Genomic DNA, 22,396 nt, shown 5'->3' with positions numbered 1-22,396 from the left:
GCTCAAGATTAAATGCTCTTTGGTACATTCTTTATCTCAAAAAGGTACTGAACTTTGTTATCTAGAGCACAGACCAGCACAAAAACTTTTAGCTTTTTTTTTTTCCATTTCATGATCAGTAACTGGTGGCCTTTTTGTTGCTCAGATCAGGGGGACAGACATCCCAACCGGAAAGCAAGAGGACAGCTACGCACAAAAATTGAGTCTGGGGAAGGAACGATTCCAGTCCGATCCACAACTACAATCCAGACCTGGGATGGCGTATTGCAGGGAGAGAGGTTGCTCACCATGTCGTGTAGTGATAAGATAGCTAGGTGAGACTTTTCTCTGCAGGCTTGTTTCTAGACAGTTTTGTCCTGTCTGATCCTAGATCAATGGTGGCGAACCTATGGCACTCCAGATGTTCATGGACTACAATCCCAATTGGCCATGCTGGCAGGGGCTGATGGGAATTGTAGTCCATGAACATCTGGAGTGCCATAGGTTTGCCACCACAGTCCTAGCACATTGATCGATCCATGTAGTTTTATTGCTGTTTGTTCTGTGTTCTGCTGGATGATGGATATCTTGTAATGCAATCACTTATTTTGTTTGTAGAACGGATATGATGTTGAAGACTTGATAGCTTTCAGGCTTTCGTACTTGGGAGGGAAAGTGATTTTCGTAAAGTGGATGAGGAGCAGCAGTGGCGCAGTGGTTAAGAGCAGGTGTACTCTAGTCTGGAGGAACCGGGTTTGATTTCCTGCTCTGCCGCTTGAGCTGTGGAGGCTTATCTGGGGAACCAGATGTGTTTCTGCACTCCAACACATGCCAGCTGGGTGACCTTGGGCTCGTCAACAGTTCTTCTGAGCTCTCTCAGCCCCACCCACCTCACAGGGTGATTGTTGTGAGGGGGGAAGGAAAAGGAGTTTGTAAGCCCCCTTGAGTCTCCTACAGGAGAGAAAGGGGGGATATAAATCCAACTCGTCTTCTTTTTCATGACTAAGTGATGTATTCAAAAGCGCCTAAACCAGGGGTGCCCAGCTCTGGCCCTTCAGATGTTCATGGACTACAATTCCCATCAGCCCCTGCGAGCCCAGCAGGGACTGATGGGAATTGTAGTCCTTGAAGATCTGAAGTGCTAGAGTTGGGCACCCCTGGCCTTAAATTTTGTCCCCAGTATTTCCAGTTAAAAGGATTAGGTGATGTGAAAATTCCTCTTCCTGAGATCCTGAAGAGTTGCTGCTGTTCAAAGTGGGCAGTCCTTGTTCAGCCAACGGCCTGACTTGGTCCAGGGCAACATCCAAAGCAGCAGGCGCATTTAGAGTGTCATGCATCAGATGTCCCGGGCTGGATCGGGCTGGCCAGAGGTGCATCGAATCCAGTATTCCATGTCACACAATGTCCATCCAGTTGCCATGAAGAGCCAATAGCCAGAGGTCAGAGGTCAAGGCCTCTCTTGAAGTTGTTTTCCAGCACTGTTCATTTATAGGCCTCTAGACACAAAAGTTCCCTTTTGCTATCGTGACAAGTAGCCATAATCTGTCTAATCCCCTTTTAAATAATCTTTGCTTGCAGTCATCACAGGGTCCACCAGGGATGAATTCTATCATTTAATTACTCATGGAATGAAGAATATCTTTTGTCTCCCATCAACTTCATTGGGGACCCACAAGTTCTAGTATGACGGAAGCAAAATAAAGTGTTTTGTATCCCTGCTTTTTCTGTGCTCTGCATCATTTTATAAAAGCCCCTCGTGCTTCAGCCTTTCCTTGTAAGAAAGATCCTTCACCCCTTCATCATTTTGACTGCCCTCTTTGGCCCTTTTCCAGATCTTCATTATCTTTTTTTTGCATGATAGACTAACCGGATCCGTACACAATAATCTGAAGGCAGCCCCATCACATATCTGTACATTGGCTGTTTTATTTTCAGCCCTTTTCCTAATAATTCTTAACATGGAGTTTCGTCCGCCTCCTGGAACTCTGTGCTTTCTTGATCCTTTCATCATTCTAATTCTGATCCCATCAATATCTGTTTAAAATTTGCATCGGCCTACACTTGCCTGCGTTGAATTTTATTGGCCATGCTTCTACTGATTTGAAATTCTGGTAGTCTTTTGGATTTCATGGTACTTTTCCTAACCTGAGGGTGCATTGTCTCTGGGCTTCAATTATTGTGGCTTTAAACAGTTTCCAGCAAGGAAAAACAGAATCCCTGAACTCCTGGCTGCTGTGTAGAAAATTGCTCTCGAACATAGAAGGCACCAAAGAAATTGAAAGTGCAGTGCAATAAAAAAACATAGAAATATGGCAAATCTTTCCTATGTCATAACTTGCATCTTTGGTTGCCATCTCATAGGTTTTCATAAATATCCTATAATATGTTCTCGCGCCCCCCCCCTCCCCCAGTCATTAGATTCCCACCACATTCACTCTAGTCGTCTCAATTCCCGTTTCATGCCTCGCAAGTCCTTTGTGTACAAGTTCACAACCATTCAGTCCAAAAAATTCCATGTTTTCAACAAACGTGTTCTTCATTGGAATAGCATATCAGACAAATATATTGCATGTGCCATGACTGATCTTGGGATTTAAAGCAACAAGTAGTTTCAAACAAGCATCTCATGACCAGCTGCGTCACATGTGTTGTGGTGGAGTACACGTGACATAGCCAGTGACACACTCCCAGTCATCACTGCAGGCGGGATAGGAGCTGCCGGATAATTCCCAGGCTGAAGATTCAGGCAGTGGAAGTCTCCCCTTGTCTTCCTGAAGGAAGCCCCGGAGCGTTTGCCCCTCCTTCGTTCCCTTTCCTGGCCCTTGGGTCGGGCTGCTTAGAACGGCCGCTGTCCCCTCCCCCAGCACAAGGAGCACGGCTGCGGCTGTCTCAGCACTGGCAGCATCCATGGCTGACCTTGGAAGCTCTCTGCGTCCCTCTAGTGGACGTCTGGACTAATTTCGCAGCAGTCTCTCTCAAGCAGGGGAATTAAAGAAACAAACTATTTCAACATTCAGAGCGTGAGATCGACAAAGGCCTTGGGAATAGGACCCCCGGGCCCTGCTCCTGAAGGACCCCACTGCAGCCTCAGCCAGCCCTCTGCGGGGTCTTGGCTTGGCTTATTAGATTTGTATACTGCCCCCCCCAAGGGCTCAGGGCAGTGAACAACACCTGCAAAATGACAGTAGCAATAACCATAACATTCAGTAACAACCAGCAAAAACATAACATCAATAAACATAGAATGAATAAGCATAGCATCATAACACAGCATTCTAAACTACAATAAATATAACATTTCCAACATAGGATTATAGCAACAAAACATCAACATTATAACAATATAGCATCACATAATAAGCGTCAATAATCATAATATAACATCATAAATTATATAAAGTAACAATACTCATAATAACAACATCACTAACAGCATGAACAACAGTAATAAAGTGGATGGCGACTTTGTATTGTCAAAGGCTTTCACAGCCGGAATCACTGGAGTGCTGTGTTGTTTCCGGGCTTTATGGCCGTGTTCTAGCAGCATTCTCTCCTGACGTTTCGCCTGCATCTGTGGCTGTAGCTACTGCAGGAGTCTACTGCATACCATGTAGCTGTGGAAAAGTCTACATAGGAACCACCAAACGCAGCGCTCAGACACGAATCAAAGAACACGAAAGGCACTGCAGACTATTTCAGCCAGAAAAATCAGCAATAGCAGAACTGGCCACGGTGATCCATGCAACAGTCACCTCCAGGCTGGATTATTGTAATTCGCTCTACGCGAATTACTGGATTATTGTAATTCGCTCTAATCAGCCTTCCCTTGCGGCTGATTAGGAAACTGAAGCTGGTCCAAAATGCAGCGGCTCGCTTTCTCACAGGGGTCTCAGTCAGAGACCATATCACCCCCGTGTTGTGCCGCCTGCATTGGCTCCCAGTGGAATTCCGGATCATCTTCAAGGTGTTGGTTTTGACCTTTAAGACCCTCTACGGCCAGGGGCCCTCATACCTACGGGACCATCTCACCCCATATGTCCCGAGTCGCGTCCTCCGATCAGTGGAGGCGAATCTGTTGGTGGTCCCCTCCATGATGCGGCTGGCCTCCACGCGGGCCAGGGCATTTACTGCCCTGGCCCCTGCCTGGTGGAACGCTCTTCCTTCAGCAGTTAGGGCCCTGCGGGACCTCAGAGAGGTCCGCAGGGCCTGTAAAACTGTGTTGTTCCACGGGGCTTTTGGGGGGGGGGGCGGCTGCTGAGCCCGCCCCTCTTTTGTTGCCCACCACTGGCTATATATCTGACCATCTGCCTACCCCCTCCCACCCAGGGTTTGTCCACTGGGGTTTGATCCCAGACGCCTTTTATTATCATTCATTTTTTGTAGGTTACTGCTGCTATAGTTTTAATGGTTTTAAGGTTTTGTATTGTTTTAATTGGGGCTGTTCGATTTGTTTTATTGTCTTGTTATTTGTTGTTGTACACCGCCCTGAGTCCTTCGAGGGTAGGGCGATTTATCAAATCAATCAATAAACAAACAAACAAACAAACAAACAAACAAATAAATAAATAAATTTGGCTGCCAGTGTTGAAAAACTTAGAATCAAGACAGTGACTAATCAGCTCCACACAAACACAGGACAACTATAGACAGTAGCAATCAAAGGGGACAAAGACCAGAATACTGCTATTCAGATGCATTCACCTATTGACCTTGCTATCTTCATTGTTACTCACATTCTACAGACTTCTTTGTGACTCACATGCCAGGCTACTCTATTCAGATGGCCTCACCTTTTGACCTCACAGTATATATACTCCACTTGCTTTCCATTCCTACTATCAGATCCTCTGAAGATGCCAGCCACAGATGCAGGCGAAACGTCAGGAGAGAATGCTGCTAGAACACGGCCATACAGCCCGGAAACCACACAGCTCCTCGATGGCAACTTTCTTTTCAGTAACGTACTACAAAACAACACAGAGACCCAAGAAGGGGCTTGGACAGATTTATGGAGGAGAAGTTGATCTATGGCTACCATCTTGATCCTCCTTGATCTCAGATTGCACATGCCTTAGCAGACCAGGTTTTCGGAAGCAGCAGCAGCAGAAGGCCATTGCTTTCAAATCCTGCATGTGAGCTCCCAAGGGCACCTGGTGGGCCACTGCGAATAGCAGAGTGCTGGACTAGATGGACTCTGGTCTGATCCAGCAGGCTCGTTCTTATGTCCTTATGTTCTTAACTAACCCTCAATATCAACTACAGCTATGTTAGCACACGAGCCTAGCTTAATAACAATCTAAATACAGTAGCCTGCCACTAAGATACGCCGCCTTCTTCCTCTCAGTTCCACAGCCCAGCCCCCTTGGCCCCTCGATGTGCCTTCAGCTGTTGCTACCTGTCCCATCAGTAATGAGCAGCTGTTGATTGTATCCCAGGTTATTCTGTCTGGCTAGATCCTTCAGCCAGTCAGCCATCGGTGTGTTGTAAACCCTCAGCTCATTGGTTCTTAGCCAGAGACCAACGAGAGGGACAGTGGACTGTCCAAGGCTGTGTGACGCGTTCAGCTTCATCTGTCCTATATAAATAACAGAGGAGCTCCGAGGGCAGCAGTGCCTGGTTGTCGAAGCCATTCCCTTCTGCAGTGAGCTTTCCAGAGGCGATCCTGGCCATAGATTTTTTTTCACTTTTGCCATATAACTTCACTAATCCTTAAATATGACCCTATTTTGAACAGACACATTATTTGTGTTCATTTGACAAACATCCCATGGGATTGTAGGCAGTATAGGAATATCTTTTATTATGGCCGGGTCACAGCATAGATAGTTTGGGGCTGTTCTCAAAGAAATGTGAGTTAAGAATTGTTAAAATAAGAATCAAGAGAGAAAAGTGAGACCTTTATTAGTAGTAGCTCTAAAGAGCCAACTTTACCCAAGTGGTCAATCTCAAGGCCGCTTTGTGTTCACATTAAAAAAAATCCTGAGAGAAGAAATTGGAAGGAGACGGGCAGAGACCAGCCGGGCCGTCACAAGCAGTCCTGTTCTCCCTGCAGCCGCTTGTGCCTGCCTTGTTTGTAGTTGTCAATCATGTGCCATGCTCAGAATGGTGCTGCTGCTTCATTCCCTGTAGGTGGAACGTGCTCGGTATTCAAGGAGCGTTGCTTAGCCTCGTTGTGGAGCCCATCTACTTCTCGAGCATCATCTTGGGAAGCTTATATCATGGAGATCACCTTTCCAGGGCAGTATACCAGCGAATAGCAGAAATAGAGGACCTACCACCCCTCTACACTCTTAACAGACCTTTACTCAGTGGTAAGTATCTGATGAAACAGAAACCTCTTCTGGTGCTGGGATACTTTCAAATATTTCAAATCACGCAGTGCAAATGCTTGCTCAGGCAAGATCTCCTTCAAATTATTGCTGTAGAGCTAAAATGGACTAGACGTCAGCCCAGTAAATGCTGTTGACAGTAAATGCTTGGAGCCGGAAGCTGGGAGGGGACGGGGCTCGGGGGTGGGGCATAGCGGGGGCGGGGTGTGTGCTAGAGAATGGATGTCTCCGGGCGCCATTTCCCACTGGTATGTCTCTGTGGCCCTTTCAACACATTTGCTGTCATTCATGTCTGGTTATGGCTCAGGTTCATGAGCCATGAAGTTCACGGGGTGACCGGGGGCCACTGGACTACTGTAAGGATAAAACGAGAGAATACGGGACATTCCCCGTCCCCAGGAATTCCTGGGAGGAAAGGGAAAGTAAAAATCTGAAAAATAAATAAACCACTTTAAATGATCTTTTTAAATCAGTTCACACCTTATGTAGACATCAAAGAGAATAACATAGTCAGTTTGAGCTCTGAACGGTTGCAGTGCCACGATTCATAAGTGAATGATGGCTGACTTATGGAACAAAGGTTCACGGCCATTTTGATCCCCCCCCCCCCCCCATTTGCCACATTTGGCAAATGTGAATTCCACTTTTGGGGGGAAATAATGTTTTTTTCCTTACAGGAAAAAAAATCTTTACATTGTAAAAATCTTTACAGTTTTTCCTTACAGGAAAAAAAATCTTTACAGTTTTCCATGGGAAATTACTTGCTTCTCTGCTGTGAATGCATTTAGCATTTTTTTCTTATCTTTTAATGGGTAAAGTCTCTGTGATTTATCAGCAAACTGGATATTTACGGTACAGTAGCAAATTCAGGCTCATGAAAGAGGTAATAAAAGTCTATGCTTCCAGCGTGCCAACAAACAAATAATAAAGATCCAACAATGAATTTCTAAACTGCCGTCTGTTAACAAAACCATCATGTATCTCAGTCCAATGCTGATGCCAGGGTTTTCTGAGCCTTTTCTGGAAATTTCATCGTGTTTCACTATGAATGGAGGAACGGAAGGAGGAAAGTTTGCATCAGGTTTCTTTTGTAAAGGCCTGAATTCTGGAGGGAAATGATGTTCACATTGATTGAGAGGTTGACGGGCTTATTAGATGTTCACAGACAAAGGACAACAATCTATTGAATAGTGAAAAGTGTGGGTTAAAATAGGCCCTGGATTACACCTGCAGAACTTCTGGAGTTCCGGAGAGCTTTAGTTCCAGTGTTTTTTCTGTCCTGAGGACAATTGTCCCTCCTAATTTGCATATTCCCATGATGGAAGAGTGGCCCTGGAATGTTTGCAAGTCACTGTTGCATGAAGGGAAGATATTTCTCACCTCTTCCTTCTCCAGAGCTCCTGCACAGTCACATTATGTACAGTGGCATTAAGGTGTATCTCTTTTTTCTTTTCTTTTGAAGGCTGAGAAAATTCACTGACTCAGCTTCCTCTCAGCCTGGTTTTTGCTTTGGTTTGGTGGGGCTTATTTTATTCTACCGGAAGTTCTTCAGGAATAAGTGAGCCTGGCTTCCCGTGGTTTGTATTGGCAAAGTTAATTTTGATGATGATATTATATGCCGTGGCCAAGTGACTTTTCACTGCAGTGTGGGAATTGCTTCCCAACATGACATAAGTTGATAGCTGCAGGGACTGAAGTCGCTTCGGAGTCTGCTCAAGCTCTGCCGTCGCCCTGCTCTGCGGAGTCTCAGCTGTAAATGAAATAAGAGGGTTTGGTGAACTCCCCCCCCCCCCCCCCCACATAATGGCATGTTAGGTCTCACTCTGGCTTTTCTTACTGTTGCAGATGTTTGAGCAGCCCTCGCCATTTAACAGGGTGGCCATTGAGTCACAATTTCTATGTCAATAAAATGGATGGAGAGAACTTCCCAGCTGCCTTGGGTTGTATTTTCTACTTGTCATCAGACTCTTTTTGTATGCGATTTTGGCTTGAGTAAGCATGGCAGCCGACATAGCCTGCATGACTTCGTTATCCTTAAAATACATATTTACCCAACCCTCGAAAATCACTCGGCTTTTTGAGTAGAAAGTGGACCAGACCGGTCGGAGTCCAAAGCCTTGAGGGCAGGCTGGCCCTCGCCCCGCTCACGGGGCCCCTCCTTGCCAGAGGAGTGTCTGGGCTGGGCAGTCCGGCAGAGGAAGGTTCCGTGGCAAGCCATCCCCAGCGGTTTTGTGGCTGGTGGCTGGGGCTTTTTCGAGGGTTGGCCGTGGCCTCCGGGTTGTGGCGTTTGCTTTCTGAGGCTCACGAAGATTACTTGAGTCAAATTCTGAAACAGATCTTGCTGAAACAAGTTCCAGAAGTTTTTGGAACTTCTGAGTGAGAAGAGATAAAACTAAGCAGTTGATGGAACAAATTGGATCAGTTCAACTGGGTGGGATTCAAGTGAAGGAACTGAAACAAAGAGGACACTGAGGGGCCTCTTCAGAAGTGTATTTTGAAAAGTTTATGAAGCACATTTTTGAAAAGATCTCCTTCTGCAACGGCTGCTGTGTGCTGAGGTGGCTGCATGCATCGTTGCTTTGATTTGCAGAGCTTGGCTTATGAAGCTGGCGCCTCTTAGTCTGTCAGGGGCAGGAGGCATGTCTTACACATTAACTTTTTTCTTTTTCATAAAGAAACACAGGATCTCAGGACAACAAACATCACAGTTGTCACAAAACCTGTTTTCTAGTTATGGGGCTGGTTAAGTTGCTATTTGGGGAAACGCTGTTCTATCCAATTACAGCTGACCCAGTAAACTCCGTAGGCCTGCTGCAGTTTGGTCGCAGTTGGTTGAGGTTTTTTCCTGTGTGTCTGACATGCAGTGGCCCTGAAACAAGGCAGCCTGGGGACTTCTTAAGTTTGAAGGACTTGGTTATGCACGAGCAGCTTCCTGAGATGCATGAAGATGGAGAGGAGGAGCTTGGAACGGCATTTTCATGCATGAGAACAGCTGAGTTGACGAGGCTCGGATGAGCTCCTCAAGCCCGTACTTAAATCGTTCAGTCTGTGCAGAGACGCCCGAGCTGCCTCCACCGTGGCCACACAGGAGCGGGGGAAAGATTATCTGTAAGGATTTAAATAGCTGGCAAAAGGGCCTGTTTCTTCCAAGAGGTCAGCTTGATCTTGCTGATGGGGAAAACAGAGGCACAGAGATAGACCAAAGGACCCTGGCAACCACTGGGAGTTAGGAAAGAGAAACACAGCTGCATCCATTGACTTCCTCCGGCTCATGTAGTAGTGAAAATCCTTTCATGTTTTGGTTTTCCTGCAGCGTAAGGTTTTCTGGTGCGATTGGTGCTTTTGTTTAGTTCATTCCTGCAGTTTTGGAGGTTTGGGTGACGTGTGCTGTTTCTGGGTGAACAGCTGGCCATAGGTCAAAGGTCTCTGGTGGTCCAGTAGCTTTCTCCTCCACTTGATGAGAAAGAGCTCCTTACTGGGCATCCCACCATTTCCCCCGCTGAGTCCTAAAGCTCTGGACTGCTACCGAGCCACCCCTGCTCTGGCCCAGTTTGTCATCTCCTGCTGGCTCTGGTGTTCCTGGTGAGAAGTCGTCGCACACGTCCAGGGACGTAGGTATAGATTTTTTATGGGGGGGGTTCGGGGGTGGGGTCACACCCCCACCCACCCCTAGGGCATGGCCACGCCCCAGCCCCGCCCCTGGCCTAGCGCTTATAAAAGCAGCTCTCCGAGGTCGGGAATGGCAGACTCCCCTGTCCTGCCCTCCCCTGCCCCTGCCCCTCCCCTTTGGGCAGAGGCATAGAAGGAAAATGGAGCCTGGTGCAAAATCTGAGTTTTGCCCCCCCCCTCCCGGGCAGCTGCTGTGATGCTGGAATCCACCCCCAAACAGCATCACTTTCAATGGCATTTAAACTAGAGAGCCCAAATTCTCCTTTTAAATCTACCTTAAAGGGAGAATCTGGGGTCCCTAGTTAAACAACATTGAAAGTGATGCTGTTTTGGGGTGGATTATCCCCTACCCTGAAACAGCATCACTTCCAATGTGGCATAGTGGTTAAGAGCAGGTGCATTCTAATCTGGAGGAACCGGGTTTCCCTGCTCTGCCACTTGAACTGTGAAGACTTATCTGGGGAATTCAGATTAGCCTGTGCACTTCCACACATGCCAGCTGGGTGACCTTGGGCTAGTCACAGCTTTTTGGAGCTCTCTCAGCCCCACCCACCTCACAGGGTGTTTGTTGTGAGGGAGCAAGGGCAAGGAGATTATAAGCCCCTTGGAGTCTCCTACAGGAGAGAAGAGGGGGATATAAATCCAAACTCTTCTTCTTCTTCTAAACTGAGGACCTCAGATTCTCCCTTTAAATCCATGCCGAAGAGGGTGGATTTAAAACGAGAATCTGGGGAAATTTGGGGGGTGCCTGCTGTCAGGGGTGCAATTGTTAAGCTAGAAGAACCAAACTTTCAGGATATCTTTAGGAGTCTCTCCTAATGATACCACCCAGGTTTGGTGAAGTTTGGTTCAGGGGGTCCAAAGTTATGTGGGACCCTGCAAAGGTCTGTAGCCCCCATGCTCTGGCACAGCTATTAGCTCCCATTGAAAACAATGGAGGATGGGGTACTCCCTTTGGGAGTCCATAGCTTTGGACCCCCTGTACCAAACTTCACCAAACCTGGGTGGTATCAGTAAGAGACTCTCCTGATAATACATCCCAGGTTTGGTGAGGTTTGGTTCAGGGGGTCCAAAGTTATGGACCCTCAAATGTGTAGCCCCCATCTTCTATTAGCTCCCATTGGAAACAATGGAGGATGGGGGCACCCCCTTTGGGAGTCCATAACCTTGGACCCCCTGAACCAAACCTCGCCAAACCCGGGTAGTATCATCAGGAGAGTCCCCCAAACAATCCCTGAAAGTGTGATGCTCTTAGCCCAAACAATGCGCCCCCTGCAGGCCAAAAACCGAAAAAGGCGCTGAAATGTTTTAAAAACCCACAAACGGGTGGGCAGAGCTTTGGACATGAATGGGGGGGGGGTTTCAAACCCGAGAACACCCCCCCCCTTACCTACGTGCATGCACACGTCCTTCTCTCTTGGGAGCACCAACGTTCGAGATCATGGCCTCTTAAGGTGAGGCTTTTCACACACCCTTCCAGAGCTTCTGAGCAAGATACTTTCTGTGGCCTCTTCTGTCTGTTAGGTTGGAGGTTCCTGTTGCCTGGAACAACTCATTTTGGGTCCCCGGTCCCTGCGTAGTTCGCCTCTTTCATGCTGGATTTCTCACAAAATGGAACAAGGGAAGCTGTTGGACGTTGGATGAAGGACGATTCTGTTCTGTAGGTCAGACATTCTGCAGCCCTGCTGAGGAGGGGCAGTTTATGCGACAGTTTATGTTTGCATGGCTGGCAACCCTTCCCTTTAGGCAGGGATCTCTTGGGACCCCGTTGCTATTTGTTGGCTTTTAAAGAAACCTTTCCTGCTCACGTGTCCACGTTCCTGGCGGTGGTTGATTGCAGCTCCGTTTCTGAGAGCTGTTTAAAGTGATCCCCAATATGAAATTCCATTGGCCTTTCCTTTCAAAGCTGATAGAGGAATGGCTCCTTTCTTACCAGACTGCTTCTGCCAGGTATAGGGGAGGTCTGGCACCTGTGCTGACAAGCAACATGCCCCTGAGGCGTGCCTGGCACAGTGCCCCCCCTTCCCCCCAGCACTGGAGTTGAGCTCTTGCAGCACAGGCTTGTGCCAGTTGGCGCCCTGGGGTCCCTGCTGGTTGAGTGCGTGGTGGCCCTCCTTGTTAGCACTTTGGCCCGAAAGGTTGCTGACTGTTGGCCTGTACTGAATGGAAAGAAACTTCACCATCAGTCTAACTAAGTCAGGAGATTTCTGAGAGCAGTGAAAACTGATGGCTCGGGATCCTAACAATGGTCAATTCAGAAAGCAGCTGTGATCCAGTTATGCAGCCTGTTGATGTTTTCTCCGTGTTTCCTGAATTGCCTTTGCATTCTGTTGTTCTTGGTGTGGGTTTAGCAGTATTTGGGATTAGTGCCTGCAGCAGACTTGGTGCGCCTTGGAACTGAAGTCCGCCGGTGTCCTTTCTCTTGAGCATCACATAGCAGAACTTACACGAGCTTAGTCAGTTCAGTGCACTCCCTTCATGGAATGTGACCCAGACAGGGCAAACCTTTGAGAGGCATCTGGCAGAAGTGGACGGCTCGTCAGAATTGATGGGGAAGTTTAATCAAAAAGTAGCTGGTTGAATTTCATGTGACTGAAGGAAAAAACCATTTTTCTTTGGCGCCCACTGCCCTTCTGCCTTCCGTCACAAATCTTATTGGCTGTTGGATGTGGCTGAAGACCAGGAGTCCCACTTTATCTGTGGGTGGGCTGAAGGCAAGCCATGGCTTGCTACCTGTTACCCAGCGCTGTGGGCCAGCGCCTGCTCGAGCCGGTTTTTCTTCAGCATCTCTCTTGGCAGCACTTCAAAGTGGTCCCCCTTGAGCATCTTTTCCAAACATTGTTCCCAGTCCAGCATGCGTGGATGCATGTTTGCTTTCTCTCTGTCTCTCTCTGACGCACACACGCGCGCGCACAAATGAGTGCAGATATCTGTCTTCAGACAGTGGAGTCTTTCTGTTCTGTTTTGAAAATGTGGGATCAGAAACAGACAGGAAAAGCTACTCCCAGGATTGAGGGTGAGTGCTTAAAATTGGCTTCCAGGGTTGCAAAAGACTGCTGGCTCTTGCTGAATGGGAAAGCCTCCGTGCCTCTTTCTGGATTGGAATAGTTGTGTTCATTTTGGGGCAAACCCTGGTGTGGAATCTTCAAGAGCAGCCTCCTTGGGTGCTAAAGGACTGCTTTTGGACATCTTCCCCATTGCTAGAAGAGCACAGAAGACTCTGTGCTCCATTTATAAGTATTCTGGTGACACTGTATTTAAAGCACATCTCCCCGCTCTGGCCCTTTAAGAAGGCACCCAGGATGGCTGACAGTCCCATAAAACCATCACTGAGAAAGTGCAGAGCTAACTAAAGACAGTAGCACATAAAACTAACAACATCATGACTATAAAGACTAAGCCCACAACAGACCTCCACCCCCCGGCCCCCCCAACAACCCCCCCCCCAGAATAGGGGAACATCTGGATTATTTCTTGGCGATCTCAGAATGGCTGAGCTGTGTGGGATTTCACGAACAGATGACATCTCTGCAGCGCTCTGCATAGGAAAAGTCTCCCCAAATTGCAGCTGGCTCAGAGTTGCTGCCTGAGCTCTGACCTCCTCGTTCCCGTGTGTTTTTGCCTCACACGTTTCGTAAGTAGCGTTGGAAGATTTCAGCCGCGTCCTCCGTCAGTGGAAGCCCAGTGTCTGTGGCAGCGTCTCTATCTTTGAACACGAATACCCAAGAGCAGTAATCCAGTTTTTTAATTGTTGTTGTATAGAACTGTAAATATGACTGGACTAGTGAAGGTTCCATAAATTTTGACGCCCTGGAAAAAAAATGGACATTTTGAGGGAAATTGAAATGTTTGCAGCACTTCGTTTCCTGTCAAGCCTAAACTTCTATGACTGTTTTGACAACATAAATTTAATTATTTGGTATATTTATTGAATATTAAAGTATAAATATCTTTTGAGAAAGAGTTGCCGCCTGCTGTGTGGCCTTTGCGACCGGAGCCTGCCTGCACCTTTTAAGTGATGATGTCTGAGAGGCAGGAAAAATAAAAACTGAAGAGGCAGAGAACAAATGTGCGAGTAAAAAAAGAAAAGTTCTATTTAGACATGAACTTATAAAGTAATTATAGGACTATGGAATATATGGATATTAACCGAAACTTTATAACATCAAAAATACTGAATTCCTTACTAATGTATTTCGTTAAGCATATTATACTTATTAACTATTGTCAGAATTATTTTTAAAAATTGCTTTGTATTGTCTACAGTGTAAGAGGGGTTTTTCAAATGCTCCCAGGTCCTCAGACTTTTTCATGCTCTAAAGTTGGAATGAATTAAATGCTTTTTGCGAGACAGGTTTTTCTTATTCAAAAGAGAAAATACGTTACAGCCCCGTACTCTGCTAATCTTTTTCCAGTACTCTGTGAAATTTCCCTATTTTTTCATTGGAAGAACTAAGAAGATCTAGAACTTTTTCTTGCTATACTTTGAGTGTGGAAAAGCATTGCTTAAGAAACATTTTACTCATTCAAAAAGAGAAAACATTTCATATGAATTTTTTTACTGTTCCCTCAAATGTTCCCACTTTCCCATTGGAAAAATTGGTGGTGGTAGTGGGGGGAATCCTTGGGAGGCTTGGGAGCAGGACCAGTTCTCCCGTGCAGTCTGACTCATGGATTCGTCCTTTGCTTGCAGCGGGGGCTACAACAGTGGACACGGCCGCATCATTGCACTGATTCAGCTATCATGGCAGCTTTTACATTTTTTATTTTTCAAGAATTGATTTGTGAGGGTTCGGAGGAATGTCATCCCATTTTTCTGGGGGTGGGGGGGTGGTTTCTGAGCTTTCATATTTCTTACTGTAACCTGAATGATATCTTTCTTGCGTAAAGAGAAGCTATAAAGCCTGAATATAAATTTATCTTCTTGTTGAAACCCCCCCCCCCCCCCCCCCCGGCCTTCTTTCAGGTATCAGCAATGCTGAAGCCCGTCAGCCAGGAAAAGCACCTAATTTCAGTATAAACTGGACCACAGGAGATGCTGGGCTTGAGGTGATCAATGCTACCACAGGCAAAGATGAGCTGGGCCGCGCATCCCGTCTTTGCAAGCACGCATTGTACAGCCGCTGGATGCGCATTCACGCAAAGGTGTGTGTCTGGGGAAGGGAAGGGTTGAGAACAACTAGCTCTGGTTGGGTGGGATGAACCGTTGGCCTTGGATTTTGTCCTTCATTGACTCTGCAGTTCTCACAATGTGACTTATCTTCTGGGCTAGTAAAAAAACAAGCACCTTAAGTTAGGAGCCTTGGGCCCATTTTGCATGGAGCGCATTCCACCGCGCTCTTAGCCCCGTAGTACCTTCAGGGGGCGGGGTGTGTTTCCTTGTTTAAATGTGAGGTGGTGCCCCACTGCTGCCTCACAGCTTGGGGGCTTGCCTGCCCCCACTTCCAGGTCGTCGTCCCCGTAAAAAGCCAAGGGCAAAGGTTCCCTTTTTTGGTTTCTTAAAACCCTTTGAACATGATACCAATATTTCTTACATTGATGTATCATGCCGGCTTCTTTCATTACTTTTGCACGTTTAGAGAAACACCAGCCATGGATCCCTGTGAGGGGGCTGTGCCTCTTGCTCAAGGGCTGTGCTTGCATCCCCAAGGGCCCATGGAAGGGGTGGGGGGTTATAAAGCCACGGATTTCTTTAAGGTTGGTAAGGCTTTGTTTGATCGACTGATTTTTATAGTATTTACTGGGAAAAAATCCCAAGCTAATCAGAAATGGTGCAGGAAGAAGGGGAATTTGGTTCCTTGTTTTAGATTTTGATGGGAGGGCAATTTAGAGATCATTTTGTATTAGCAAAAGATTTTCTTGCAGGTGGGGAGTGAAGTAATCAAATGCTGCCGGGGGTGGGGTATTTGCTTTGTGTGATAGGACTCTCTTCCCTTTTTATCCCCTGCTTTTGGCCTCCAGCTTTCTTTCAGCCTTCGCTCAAAAGTCAGCAAACCAAACCTGTACTACGAAACTAAGCAGGTAGCTTTGGAATATCAGCGCGCCAAAGAGTGTTTGTTTAAAGCATTTTCAAAGGCCGGACTCGGAGCCTGGGTGGAGAAACCCACAGAGCAGGACCAGTTCTCCCTTGCAGTCTGACTCGTGGATTCGTCCTTTGCTTGCAGCGGGGGCTACAACAGTGGACACGGCCGCATCATTGCATTGATTCAGCTATCATGGCAGCTTTTACATTTTTTATTTTTAAAGAATTGATTTGTGACCCTTTTTGTTGTTGAAAGTATGCTAAAAGTAGCAGAAAACTGGTAATCTAATTACTAGTTTGGAATTTTTATAAATGTTTTTTTCTCAAGAGGCTCTGACTTCAGGAAAATAATTCAGCGCAGCTCTCTTAAAATGACTCCCCTGAACAGTTTAGAAATTATTTTAAATGCATTACAGCCAAGTGTGTGGAATAATGTAAATTACATGGAGTTCTACAATACACCTTTGAGTTCATGGTTGAATTCTGCATCCTTTCAGAGCCAGATAATTTCTTCTAGATTATTTTTGAATTGTTGAAATTAATAAAAACCAGGCTGGAGTTTGGATAGCTAGTTTTCCCCCTGCTTCCTTGTTCTTTAAAAACCAGCCACTGAACACTTTTGTGTCTTCAATGTATGTATTTATTAGTCTGTGATACAATTTTTAACATGTCACTTTTTATTCTGTTTTTTAAAATATTTGTCTTGGCTTCCCATTTACACACATTGTGAAGTTACCTTTTTTTTACCATTGTAAACTGGAAAGGAAAAAAAATTGTAAGCTAACATGTTTTAGATTTCAATGTAAAACAAACCCAGTGGAAGTAGATGGTTTGTGTTTCACAAGAACACAGTGGAGCACCACAGTGATATGACCAGTGATGTGGCAACTTCAGAACACTTGTTCATTTGTGAGGAAATACGCTGCCTTGCCAAGAACTCACCGAATGGTGCATGAATTCCAGTTGTTTAGGAAGCGCGAGGTTATTCTGAGAGGAATGAGTTTTACACTGTTTTTGTGTGCTGTTCTAACTAGTTTTCAGCCAAAGCAGTCTCCCGTGATTTTTACACACATGAATATAAAATTCTACCCAGACTAGTTTGAAATTTACTTTTGTTTGATCTATCTTGGTTTCTCTTCCTGCCAATATATTTTAGATAAATATCAGATCTCTGATCTGTACATATGTTTTCATGAGTCCAGATCACTGAAGAACTGCCGCTCTGGCTGAGAAGTTTGTGCTCACGCTGAGCACAAGGGACGCGCCCTTTGAGGAAGCCCCGGCCGGCCGATGGCTCCCACTGCTTGTGCTGCTGGTCTAGCTGGCCGTGTGGAGGCCCATCCTAACATGCAGCACTGTAGTGAGCTACACTGAAGCCAACAGTTCTTCCAAAGCCTCCCCCTCAATTTAACGCTCCTCTGTCCGGTAAGAAGACCGGGGGGCCTCAAGCACAGAGGCACAGAAACAGATAAAAACATCCTCTTTGTGGTATTAGATGTAAATAAGAAATATTGCGGAGAAGTTGTTTCTATAAATCTGTTCTTTTTAAAAAGACATTCATAGCCATCATGGTAGGACATTTCAGTGAATGTGCCGGTTCTGTAGTTCCACTCATCTGCTTACAACCAACTGATGCTACATGGATTGCTCAACCAGTGCCAGAAATCAAAGTTGTTCTAGTGATATGTCACTTATATCTCAGCCTCTGCGTGATGTGATGTCAAAGGTATCACTTCAGCTAAAAGTATATTTAAAGGTGTACGTGAGACTATATGTGGTAGACTTGATGGTAACTAATTCCTCACCTCAAGGTATTGTCTGGCCACTCCTGCCTGCATAGTGGGGTAGCGGTAGCTGAAGAAAAGGATCTGAGGCAGTTGTGCGCATGCCACGGGGCGCCCCGCGATGTTCAATGGCATCCATCTTTATTAAAGGGGGGAGTGTGTGTATGTTTTTAAAACATGACTAAAAGGCATGATAGCAGTATGTTAATAGAATAAATCAGAATTAATAGAAGAAATTATAATTTTATTATATAAAAGCAAATAATATATATGATATTTTAAAACATTAAACGGGCAACTTCTTGCAGTCCTGTGGTTTGGATTTATTAGGAGATAAATATATCCATATCCATATGCTTAAGATAGGTCATATATGTAGTTCCACTCAAGCAGAGTCCAGTCCATTGGATTGGGGCCATATTGTGAACAACCATAAAGTCAGCAGGGTGGTCAGCTCTTGAAAGTGGACATTCTGGTAGCTGGGCTGGTCCTAGTAACAAGGCTCTCCGACGACGACAGCACAGACCCCAGAGGTCGCCTGAGGCTGCAGCAGCGAAGGTTTGTATGGGCTGCAAAATAACCCGTCTGCTGAAGCAGCAAAAGGAGAGTCATCTCTGCTAAGTGGGCTGGAAGAGCTACGCCCCCCACACCAAAATTGAACAGTGAGAAAGAATTTGTTTCTTCTCATTGATTGGCAGCCCAAATCGTGAATCTTGGAGTGTTGGTTTAATCGACGACGTGTTGCGAAGCCTTCGTATGCTTGCATCCACTTTGTAGCTTGAACGGGAACCTGCTTTTCTGATGTTTCTGCTTTTCCAAAAGCGCGCTGTAGGTTTTTCTTACACCGGGGCCGTGGCAGCCAGAGCTGGATTATACAGTAGTCATTCCTGTGAAGGCATGATGATGTGTGCGAATTCTTGTAGTGTGCACGGTACCCTCCTTTGACTAGTTAAGAGAGAAAGTACTGGGAATAGGCAGAGTTGTGGTTGAAAGTTTCTTGATCGGATAATTACACAACACCAGCACAGATTGGTCAGGATCCTGGCACTATGCCCAGTTTGCATTTTTCTATTATATGTGACCAGCACAGCAACCGATTTCTGTACCAAACTGTAAAGAATGGATGCTTTCACATGCAGGTGGGAAGGGCACGGCTGCTCTTCCATCTCTTCGCAGCTCAGCCAGCCCATTTCCTCACAGGGCAAAAACTAGAGTACTGGAAATACATGATTGATGTTGCCACATAACTGCAATGCAGCTATTTTTATTTTGCAATAGGAGGAAAGTTTGTCCCTCTGCAGTTGAATCTGCCGAGGATAATCTGGTTTCTTTTAAGAATCGGAGGGGGGAGGTGTATTGTGATGGGAATTAAAATACTTAAGTTAGTCCACAAATAAAATGGACTCAAACATCATTGGTGTCGGAGTGTTGTGTTTATTCAAAATGCATAGGGAGGGAAAGATATTTTCAATTTTGAGGCATTTGAAGCAATTGTAGTACCCAAGTGTGGTGCTGTTTTGAAAGGCATTCAGTAGCATCCTCCTTGGGCGGATGCTGTGTCTGCTGTCCTAATAAGTAAGGGACAAGCACTGAGCCACTTCACTTCGCTTTGTAATATAATGCATCTCACTCCATAAAAGCTGATGGGAGACATAAAATATACTGCACCTATAATTAAGTGCTCTGGCCATATTTAAAGCAATAAACTTTAAGAAGTCTTGAACCTTCTGCATAAAAACCTCTTAATGTGATAGCCCACATCATAACTTATCAATAAAGCTCCCCCCCGCCCTTCTGCTCCAGAGTGTGTTCTTGGGTTTCCTCCTGGCTGGCAGGGGCAGGCAGTTAGCTGGGCAAAGGAACGCTGAGAACGCTGCCCTGGGTGTGCGAAGCAGCTTGTCTGGACTGGACACTCTGCACAGACTGGCCCGCCAACTGTTCAGGTTAGAGATCTTTTAAAGGGAGTCCACCTTTCACCCATCACTGAGCTATTTCCTCCTCCTCCTCCTCCTCCTCCTCCATGGCACCTTTTTACAAGCGTGGTTGGTTGCTGCGTGTGCATGTCTTTTCAGAAAGAGGGATACCAGTCCCTGAAACTGTTATACACTGTGCCTTGGCTTGGGCTTTCTATGTGCTGGGAGAAGAATTGAATGTCAGCTGTGCATCCCAACTCTCTGAGGAAAGGGGGCGGGGGTGCTTTTGTAAGTGATCTGAGAGCAGGGGGGGCTCCATCCTCTGAGACTCCCCAGTGGGACAAGCTGAGATGACTATTCCACAAATCACAGCCAACTCTGCCTCTGGATCAATGTCTCTAAATAGGTGTTAAAACACTTGCCACATTTGTAGGCAGATACTAACTAAACTGCTTCAATCGCTGCAGCGTTCCTATAGCTCTGGCTTAGGAGATACACCCAGCCACGCATACCTTTTGTAAGGCTGTGGAACGCATTCCAGCTCACAGTCTTCCATGTTGTACTTGATGAGCGTACACAAACTCAGAAGTCTGTATCAAGGGTGAAGCCAATACCTAATGGAAAAACATGCAAAACTGCAAATACACCCAATATTGAAGTGAAAGAAACTGCAAAGTTAGCTTAGCACGGTTCACTCACTCCCCCCAAAACATTGCAGGTTTATTTCTTTTCAGCATTTCTCAAAGTTACTCAGACTTCCATACTGTGCAGTTCAGTAAAGTTTTGGTGGGTTTCATAAAAAAACAGGCTGGTACATGGTGAGATTTCCTCCACCCCACCCCCCACCCACCCTCCTCCCTGCGGCCAATGGGGCTTTTCCAAAGTTTTTTTTCAACTGGCAATATAGTTCAGTTGCTCCAACACTATAGCAGTGTGTGTGGAAGGTTCCCTGGATTCCCAACTCTTAAAAAAAAAAAAAAGGCCGTTCTTGAGGCCTGGAGTCCCCCCGTCTCTGCCCACAGACAGACACACACACACAGAGTGTCTGCTGATCCCCTTCCTGGCAGCACCAAGTGTTGATAGAAGGTGGGTGCAGCAGTTGGCCAGCAGTCTCCAAATGTACGCCGGGGGGGGGGGATAACAAACTGATAACACATGGAAATCACCTTGTTTTTGAAAACATTCCACTGATTTTAAGAAAAAATCATACAAGTTTTTTCTAGTGTCCCTCAAAATTTCCCAGTTTTTGCATCAAGAAACAAATGAGAAAAAGCAATTTCTTGCGTAACATTCCAATTTTTGTATTGTCAAAGGCTTTCACGGCCGGAATCACTGGGGTGCTGTGTGGTTTCCGGGCTGTATGGCCGTGTTGTAGCAGCATTCTCACCTGACGTTTCACCTGCATCTGTGGCTGGCATCTTCAGAGGATCTGACAGTAGGGAGGCAAGTGGAGTATATATACCTGTTGGAGTATCCAGGGTGGGGGAAAGAACCATTGTCTGTTAACAAGTAAAGGGTGAAATTAGCAAGCTAGATTTGCATGTGTTGAGTGGGATCCACCCATTAGCATGTGAGTAACAATGAAGATAGCAAGGTCAATCTAGCTTGCTAATTGCACCCTTTCCTTGTCAACAGGCAATGGTTCTTTCCCCCACCCTGAAGACGTCAGGAAAGAATGCTGCTAGAACTTGGCCATGCAGCCCGGAAACCACACAGCACCCCATTCCAATTTTTGTTTTTGCTGAGCTTTCGCTACCGGTTATCAGGGAAGAACACCGAGCAGCGTGTTGTTGGGCATGAGCTATCTGGGAACTCACCAGTGGTTTGCCTTAAATAGAGTGAATAGCAGATAGGACAGTCACCACTACTATTTTGTCAGTATGCAGAGGAACTGGATGGGGAGGAATTGAGATGGTACATGGCAGGCAGATGTAGCCGAAAGCCAAGCAGAGAGCCCACCGGGACAGGCAAATGAGAAGCTGTTGGTCTAGAGGAATGTTGAGGAGAGGAGTCTGGACAAGAGTCTGTCTTGGCACCAATCCTTCAGAGTCCTTCAGGCCAGGCAAGCTGCGCAAAAGATCTCTTGCAAGGACCCGGCAATGACACCAGAGGCCATCAGCCAGGGAAAGCAAGGAAATGCGTATTCTCATTCTGCCCACAGCTCATCCTGGTAACTCAGTAGTTAAAAGTCAAAAGGCTCCTCCTCAAGATGAACGGCCACGGCCAGAGAGGAAGGCCTGCAGCGCCCCAACATCCAGTGCAGGAACCCTCCTGGTGTGTTGAGCCCTTGGCCAAGAGACATGACAACAGACGCACAGCCTGGGCAGTGGCGTATCGCTAATGGGACCATTATTTCAATGTCCCTGGGCGCACACAGTTTTGTCACATGGGGGGCCGCCGGGAGCCTTGGGCACCCTTTAGGCCCAGTAGGCCACTGGGCCTGTGCAGAGTGCATTGGTAATCTTTTTGCTTTGTTTCACAGGAGTGCTGCTGGGAAGTGTCATCAAATCAACAGACATTAAAATGCTGATGACATGAGGGGGAGGGAAAGATTTCACAAAAACTGATACACAGGCCATATCTTGAACCAAGAGAACAGGGTGGGTGGGTGGGTGGACCCAAATATAACCAGACCCCTTAATTTGTTTTCTTAGCCATTAAAAGTTTCACATTCTGTATATACCCTACAAGATTAACGAC

At 46.3% G+C, this 22,396-nt stretch overlaps 1 protein-coding gene and 1 long non-coding RNA gene across 14 annotated transcripts in view; one reads left to right on the top strand and one right to left on the bottom strand.

Annotated features, from left to right (window-relative positions):
• Positions 1-19,197, top strand: part of ADARB1 (adenosine deaminase RNA specific B1) — a 73,473-nt gene extending 54,276 nt beyond the window's left edge. For all 13 annotated transcript variants that reach the window (XM_048502338.1, XM_048502346.1, XM_048502313.1 and 10 more), the window contains 4 exons: positions 146-314; positions 6,109-6,290; positions 14,944-15,122; positions 15,939-19,197. In XM_048502338.1, coding sequence (XP_048358295.1) covers positions 146-314; positions 6,109-6,290; positions 14,944-15,122; positions 15,939-16,115 — 707 coding nt within the window. In that variant the 3' untranslated portion in view covers positions 16,116-19,197. The remainder of the gene's footprint in view (positions 1-145; positions 315-6,108; positions 6,291-14,943; positions 15,123-15,938) is intronic.
• Positions 18,007-20,365, bottom strand: LOC125435909. Its single transcript, XR_007244941.1, has 2 exons — positions 20,209-20,365; positions 18,007-19,351 (listed from the first exon to the last, which is right to left on the bottom strand). It is a non-coding gene; the product is annotated as an uncharacterized LOC125435909 (long non-coding RNA).
• Between the last annotated feature and the right edge of the window lie 2,031 nt (positions 20,366-22,396).

The sequence above is a fragment of the Sphaerodactylus townsendi genome, linkage group LG01 (genome assembly GCF_021028975.2).
Source record: "Sphaerodactylus townsendi isolate TG3544 linkage group LG01, MPM_Stown_v2.3, whole genome shotgun sequence".
Classification (NCBI taxonomy): Eukaryota; Metazoa; Chordata; class Lepidosauria; order Squamata; family Sphaerodactylidae; genus Sphaerodactylus; species Sphaerodactylus townsendi.
The sequence above is the reverse complement of the archived record's forward strand: the minus strand, read 5'-3'. Positions and strand labels throughout refer to the sequence as shown.